The 8,115-nt window shown below is 48.8% G+C and overlaps 1 protein-coding gene across 1 annotated transcript in view; it reads left to right on the top strand.

Annotated features, from left to right (window-relative positions):
- Positions 1-7,878, top strand: part of pip4k2aa (phosphatidylinositol-5-phosphate 4-kinase, type II, alpha a) — a 28,616-nt gene extending 20,738 nt beyond the window's left edge. Inside the window, exons 7-10 of the mRNA XM_080542702.1 lie at positions 6,353-6,466; positions 6,844-7,084; positions 7,254-7,357; positions 7,768-7,878. Coding sequence (XP_080398828.1) covers positions 6,353-6,466; positions 6,844-7,084; positions 7,254-7,357; positions 7,768-7,848 — 540 coding nt within the window. The 3' untranslated portion in view covers positions 7,849-7,878. The remainder of the gene's footprint in view (positions 1-6,352; positions 6,467-6,843; positions 7,085-7,253; positions 7,358-7,767) is intronic.
- Positions 7,879-8,115: the final 237 nt, after the last annotated feature.

Genomic DNA, 8,115 nt, shown 5'->3' on the forward strand with positions numbered 1-8,115 from the left:
TCTTTCCGCTGGCGATAGGAGAAGCTTAAGGCGGCGCCGCACCAGAACCCAAACCCAGTGGGGCGTTCTCTCTCGGAACCCCCCAGTCTAAAGTTTGTTCCAGGACTTACATGGAATAGAACAGGGACATCAATGGAAACTAGGTAGCCAAGGATTATACACACACACACACACACACACACACACGACTGTTCTACTTTTAGGTACAATACTGGTTCAAACATGACACACGCACACACACACACGCACACACACACACACACGCGCGCGCGCGCTCACGCATACACACACACACACACACACACACAGTTATGTTCACTGTGGCCACTGTCCACCCCCGGCTGTCTCTCTGCTCTTGTGTGTATGTGTGTGTGTGTGTGTACACTCAGATTTACTGTCTAACAACAGAGAATAACACCACTAGTGATTTCAGCAAAAACCAAATCCAACATGTGATTTACTGTCATCCGCAATCACCACTACCACTGCTGACACTCTTGATTGCTGCTATTGGTCTAACTCTGCTGCTAGGGTCAATAGAAGAAATGGCACACACACACACACACACACACACACACACACACACACAGACACACACAGCAGCAAATGATCTCACATACAGTATACTCAGGCACAAATCTGACCAGTGACAGCTGGCTATTCCACTCCAAAGAGTACTTTTTTTCTCTCACACACATACACACACACACACACACACACACACACTCACACACACACACACACACACACACACACACACACACACACACACACACACACACACACACAGCCACATCCCAACTGTCAGTGTCCTGCTCAGATAATTGTTGTGAATGAAAGAGCTGCCTTTTCAAATTGAGTGTGGGACTTCAAACTAAATCCCCATCTGCTGCAGACGTGTGTGTCCATCCTCCATGGACACGTTGTGACTGGGGCAGGTTACTGCAGTATAGGTCTGGTGTGTGTAACATCCACAGTCACGTGTTGTGTGTCCAATGGAGGTCATAGCGTGTGTCGTGGCTTCACACACAAACAACAAGCACTGCAGGGCTCTCATTGCATAGCCCGCCACCCCCCCACCACCTCCCTCCAACCCTTTGTCCCCCCGTCTCCCCTCTCTCTCATGCATGCGTCTGCACGGTACGTCCATCTTCTCTCTGAGCTTGTTTCTAACACACCCTCGGGTTGTGTCTAGAAAACCACATCGTACGGCATGACACCGCCAGGACCTGTGCTGTTCTCCTCACAGTCAACCTGTCATTGTCTTTTCTACATTACTACGGTCTCTCGTGGTTACTGGTCTCCGGTGGGGCAGCTAGTCCACACCGGGGCTTCTCTTCCACGCTCCACTCTGGCAGGATGCTATTTGACCCAACAGGATCCGTGATCGTTAGTCAGCCTGCTCACTGCTGCTGCTGTGGGCTCTGAAACTAACTACCTATCTCCTTGTTCGTAGAGAACGTCAACACCTAGAAAAATGGGTTTGATTTTTCAGCTTTTAAAGGGACACTTCACCTCATTATCTCCGCATTATCTCCAGCGCCAGTGTCTACGTTTTGTGAAAACATTTGTGATTTTTTTTCTACGTTCTACTGTCGTCAAAAAGAGAAGCAACTTTTAGAACGTAACAAATCGCTGTTTTCACATACAGTATGTTGACACTGCGAGAGGTAATTAAAATTGTTGAATTATAATAATAATATTATAATATATGTCATTTAGCTGACGCTTTTATCCAAAGCGACTTACATTGCAATGGGCGCATACATTTTCAGTATATATGGTCCCAACGGGAATCGAACCCACAATCTAAGCGTTGTTAGCGCCATGCTCTACCAACTGAGCCACAGAGGACCACAGAGGAATTGTCCCTTTAAGTAACCCATTTTAGCGTTCTTTACGGACTACAATATTGAGAAGCTTTTTGAACGTTCATCAAAATTCTAGCTGACTAACCCATCGGTCCTGCGGTGTGAAATACTGTACCACCTGGCCCATTCCCCCGGGGTTCAGCACCGTAGCTCTCTCTGCTGCTACTGCTACTGCTACTGCTGCTGCTGCTGCTGCTGCTGCTGTTGTTGTTGTTTTTGTTTTTGTGTTTATTCTCCCTGCGCTCCTCACGCCAGCACCGGCTGGCACTCCCAGTGGGAGACATGGCTTTTACGTGGCAGTGTGACATAGAAATCTGTCTGGTTACCAGTCTCAGTCTCTGCTTGTCTCCCTGTCAGAGCTGCCAGAGCATGGTGTCACTGCCAGAGCCCAGCGGGTTCCAGAAGGATTAGAATCTGGCTCACTGGGAGAAAGCTCACGCTTTATGTCTGAATAGGAGTAGAGCTGTAGGTAAAGATACGTCTTTGAGATGGACGGTCGCTAAATGCATTTCGTCACTGATACAACTAATCAAGCACATTGACACATAAGAGTAAGACACATTTACAAGAAGGAGCTTCTTGCGTCATCTTTGTTTTTCATTTTTAATGAAGTCTCTTGAGGTCTTGAAAGTCTTCTCCGTGAGAGACCAGGCAAGGTATCTGCCAGGGGAAAAGCCCAGTCAGTTGTACAATACAAGTTAGTTAGAGTCTGGACTCATCTAGATATGGGGGCGGCGGGGGGGGCAACTGGTCTTTCTCTTAAGCACATAAGACTTAACCAGTAGAATAGCCGTTTTTGATCTTTAAAACCTCCCCCTTTGCTTCATGTGTTCAATTGGATCAGCGACTGATGCTGAGATAATGACGTCACCTGCCTGGCTGCATCACAGCTCTCAGAAGCTCATCCTCTCTGCCGCGCTTGGAGCAAAAACTTAACCAAATGCAGTTGTGTATAATATATATATATTTCTTAAACACTTGCCTTTCCTTCCAACTTCCTTCCTCTTTCCCCCCGGCTCTCTCCTCCTCCTCCTCCTCTCCTCCTACCTCCCTCCATCCCTCCCTCCCTCCCTCGCTCCCCTCTTCTAGCAGCCGCGCCCTCCAGAGGATGCGCCCCCGGCGCGGCCCAAATCTAACGTTCAGCAAAGGTTGCAAACACTGCGGATCGCCACACGCTTTTACTGCGCCATGAAACACGTAAGAGACGTAAGAGAACCCAACAGCTCATCCAATGGCATGATCTATTTTGGATTTGATTTGATTTTCTGTAAGACCCCCTTCACTTGAACACCCACACTGAGTAGGTGAGAATCTGCACTTTCCATCCCCATTGCAGCAGCTCTTTTTAAATCGATTTTAAGATATAATAATATAATATGACATTTTTAGCTGATGCTTTTATCCAAAAGCACCATGTCCTTCCCACAGGAGGACCTCCCATCAATCAATCCTCCCCAAAAAATTATTCAGTCACAGCATGCTTGAACGCAAGCAAAGCAAGCAAGGGTTGTGGTTGTCCCTAGGTAGGAAGAAACCTTTAGAGGAACCAAGACTAGAAAAAAGGGGACCCCAGGTTCACATTACAGGTGGCCATCTTGGAAAGATGGAAAGGACAGCTGTCCATTAAAAGGTCCAAGCCAGTGTGGTGCAGACAGCATGCCGTGTAAGATGGAGGGAAATTGGAGACACTCCCCGTGAGGCATGGCAGTTCCTCAACTGGTTCCCCCAGGGTGAATCCCCAAGCACGGTTTACTGAAGAGTCCAGAGGAGCACCATAGACCTAGACACACAGCACTACTGCCCCCTAGTGGACTGGCAGTGTAGGGGAAAGAAAAGTTGTTACATGGATTGACTGGCGAAACATGGCGTGCACTCTAGAGCCACTAACTCGGCCCCCTTCACTCGAAATCGTAACTTGAGAAACATCCTGACAAATCTCTCATTGACCTCCAACGCATTATGTTTACGCCAAGGTGGAGAGTTAACTCACGCAGGTCTTGAGTTAGGATTTCTGCTTATTTACACCTTCTCTGACACCCTCATACTTCTTTCCTCTCTCGCTCTCTCTCACACAAGAAATCACACACACAAACACACACACGCAGTACATATCCTGACCCATAATGTACATTCTCCCTCAGACCCAATCACTTTCTCCCTCTCTCACACACACACACGCACACGCACGCACGCTGGTGTACCACAGGAGGCTGACCCAGATTTAGTATTGGCAGGCTGAGATGAGGCTGATGGGACTAGCAGCCATATTAAGGTGGGGTCTCTGCTCTACATCCCCCTCCAGTCAGGACTCTCCTGGCCGCTAACGAGGGTCCCATTACATCATGCTGTTTTACTGACATTTCTATTCTCTTTTCTTTTCTTTTTCTCTTCCTTTTTTATTTTTTTTTACATTTGATTGATTCGACCTTATTCTCTCAAGGGCCCAGCTGAAGATAAAATCTTCCTCTTTCACAGGGAGGTTATTGAAGATGTTGTTGTGTTCAGAGTTTTTCACTTTCGCCGGGTACTTGGGTCCGTCGTTCAGCTCAACGCTCTGTCCTTGAGCGAGTCTCACCGGGCCGAGACCCCGGAGCGAGACCGCGGCATGGCTGTCATCCATTTTGTGTCTATATAGAAACTTGTCATCCAAGCTCACGGCCTTCCCATCCGTCTCTGAGGGCCACCGCCGCTGTCCCTCCCTCCTGCTCTGTCTCTGTCTCTCTCTTACCATCTCAGACACGCTAGCAGACCCACTACTGAGCCACACCCCCTCTGTCAACAGAGGTTAGGCTAGACGGCACGTCAAGGCCTCTCGTTACAGAGGTCTGACTCTGACTGGAGTGGCTAGTGAGAAGGATGGAATACAGAAGGATGGATGAGTAGACGGATACGTGTTTGTGAACAGATTGAGGACGCATGGTGAGACTGGGTGGATGGATGGATGGATGGATGGATGGATGGATGAAGACAGTTAAGTATGGTTCAGATTCAGGCAGCGTCGGAAGGTTGAGGACGAGCCGTGGGTGACCTTATCAGCGTTCTCCATTTGATTTAATATTCACGATTTAAGGGGATAAGCATTTGCCATTGCCGCATTCAATGTGTCTGTCTATATATGTGTGCTTTATATACGTGTGTCTAAGTGTCATCTCTGTGTGTTTTGTCCACTGTGTGACCTCACAACACCTGTGTGAGAGAGACGGCGTTCTCGACTCAACCCAGTGTCGCCGGGTGCTCTTGTGTCTTGCTGCTTCATTCCCGCTGCCGTAGAAACGCTTCTCTCAGCAGAGCTGCTGCCCGTTGCCCCATTTCCTGCTCACTACAGCCTCCGTTCCACAGACAACACCTCCTCCCCTCTCACATTAACAAACATAACACACCTGCCCTCCACTGGCAACACCCGGTACTGCAAACAGCTGGGCCGGCGCACACACAACATGTCACGACACGACACCCTAATAGGTCCCATCATCTACTTGTTTCTACTGTTTTGGGTCACAGACATACAGTGGGGGAAATAAATATTCAACAGCATTTACAGCTATTCACATGAAATGTAGACCAGACATTGGTATTAACTCAATAAAACTCAATAAAGCTTAAGAAATTGCAACATTCTAAGTCATAAAAAGCTATGTGCAATAAAGTGGAATGAGACAGGAGAAAAGTATTGAACGCAGTAAGGAAATGCACTAAGCTTATGCTACAAATGAGTTCTCCTACCTGCGCTAATTAGAATCAGCTGTGTTAGTGGGTAAGTACTTCCACTCTGAAGACTCTTCCACTTCGAAATAGGGGTTCCCACCTCTAAATGCAAGTAAACTAATCATTTGTCACCAAGCTTTCCTCCAAAAAACACCTCATGTTGGGTAGAGGCAAAATGCTCTCCCAAGACCTTCGCAACAAGATTGTTCTTAAGCAGCCTAGTAATGGCACTGGTTACCAACGGACTTCTCAACTCCTACAACTCCAACAGGCCATGTTTGGAGGAGAAATGGGTTGTTTCTTGAAGCTATCATTGGAAACAAAGGCTTCTCAACCAAGTATTTCAGTTAAATGCAGTATCAATACTTCTTTCCTGTGTCATTCTCCTCTGTTGCACATAACTTTTTTGTGTGGATTAGAGTGTTACATTTATTTAGCTGTGTAGTTTTATCGAGTTAATACAAATGTCTGGTCTAAGTTTCTTATTACTAAATTTCTTATTTCCCCCACTGTAAATGGTTGAAGAAATTTGGGATCCATCTAGAAGGGGCTAGTTCGAGGATAGATTTTTTTCTAAGCAGGTAAATGCGTAGTCCTGTGGCCCTGTATTTCTGCTTCAGCCCGGCTCATTTTGCGGTTGCGTTACGGTTTTGGCTGAAGCAGAGGTAGAGCGGATCAGCAGACCTCAGAGTTTTAGCTCCCCTGTCCTGTTCTGATTTGTGGTTGTGGTTGTGTGCTCTGGTCACCTTCCACACCGGACGCCCCCCCCCCCCCAGGCAAAGGAGCTGCCCACCTACAAGGACAACGACTTTATCAACGACGGACAGAAGATCTACATCGACGAGGAGAACAAGAAGATGTTCCTGGAGAAGCTGAGGAAAGATGTGGAGGTAAAGGGGCTGTGTGGGAATGGGAGATTGGGGGATCTCGGTTTGAGGTGTTCAGTATTTTTGGGTTGAAAAATATGTCCCCTGACCGTGTCCCCCTCCCCTCTCTCTCTTTCTCTCTCTCTCTCTCTCTCTCTCTCTCTCTCTCTCTCTCTCTCCCCCTCTCTCTTCAAAATCTTCTCTTTCTCTTTTCCCGTCTCCCTGCATTTCTCATTCTCTTTCTACTCCATGTTCTTCCTCTCTCCTGGCTCTTTTTCCCTTCCTTTTCTTTTTCCATGTTCTCCTCCTCTCCTCCCCCTTCCCTCCTCTTCTCTTCTCCCCTCCCTTCCACTCCTTATCCTCCCCCTCCCTCTGCTCAATTTCCCCCTCCTCTCCTGCAGTTCCTGGCCCAGCTGAAGTTGATGGACTACAGTCTGCTGGTGGGCATCCACGATGTGGAGCGAGCGGAGCAGGAGGAGGTGGAGAGCGAGGACAACGACGGGGCGTCGGAGGGCGAGAGCGACGGCGGGGGCATCGGGACCCCGCCCGACAGTCCCAGCAACACTCTGGACAGCACCAAGCCCCTCTCACCTGGGGAGTTTGACCCCACCATAGACGTCTACGCCATCAAGAGCCACGATGGTGAGTGGAGGGCATAAGAGTTTGTTAACCACCGGAGGGCACACTCCCCCCAAATGAAGTGTGATTATATGGGGAACTGTGTGCTCCTCCTAGATGCTTGAACCCTGTGTGTGTGTGTGTGTGTGTGTGTGTGTGTGTGTGTGTGTGTGTGTGTGTGTGCTCCTCTCAGGTGCTCCTAGGAAGGAGGTGTACTTCATGGCCGTCATAGACATCCTGCAGCACTACGACGCCAAGAAGAAGGCCGCTCACGCTGCCAAGACGGTCAAGCACGGGGTGTGTGTGTGTGTGTGAGAGAGAGAGAGAGAGGTTGTGTCTCTGTGTGTGTGTGTGTGTGTGTGTGTGTGTGTGTGTCTGTCTCTGTCTCTGTCTCTCTCTCTCTCTGTATGTGTGTGTGTGTGTGTGTGTGTGTGTGTGTGTGTGTGTGTGTGTGTGTGTGTGTGTGTGTGTGTGTGACTGTGTGCGTTTGTCTGTGTCTGTATGTCTTTGTGCGTGTGAGTGTGTGTGTGTCTATGTGTGTGTCTCTTTCTCTGTGTGTGTGTGTGTGTGTGTGTGTCTTGCTCTCTCTGTGTGTCTCTCTGTGTCTGTGTCTGTGTCTGTGTCTGTGTGCGTGCGTGCGTGGAGCAGGATAGGGGAACACTGCGAACTGGCCCTGTGGTGACATGTGTCTTTGTCTCCCCCTGCAGGCTGGAGCAGAGATCTCCACAGTGAACCCAGAGCAGTACTCAAAGCGGTTCTATGACTTCATCACCACTATCCTATCATAGCCACCGAGAGCTGGGCGGCACGTCGGTGGGGGCGGTGGGGAAAAGGAGACGGGAGGAGAAGTGATGGAGGAAAACCTGTGCAGAGAGAGGAGAGGGGCTGGGGGTCAGTTTGTATTTCTCTCTCTCCCTCCCCTCTCTCTTTCTCTCTCTCTCTCTCTCTCTCCCCTCTCTCTTTCTCTCTCTCTCTCTCGATATTTCTCTCCCTCTGGTGCCCCTCTCTGCAGCTACAACCATCATTCGTTTACAATGTAACTTGTCCTCTGTTGG

Source organism: Nansenia antarctica (genome assembly GCF_963989245.1).
Source record: "Nansenia antarctica genome assembly, chromosome: 12".
NCBI lineage: Eukaryota > Metazoa > Chordata > Actinopteri > Argentiniformes > Microstomatidae > Nansenia > Nansenia antarctica.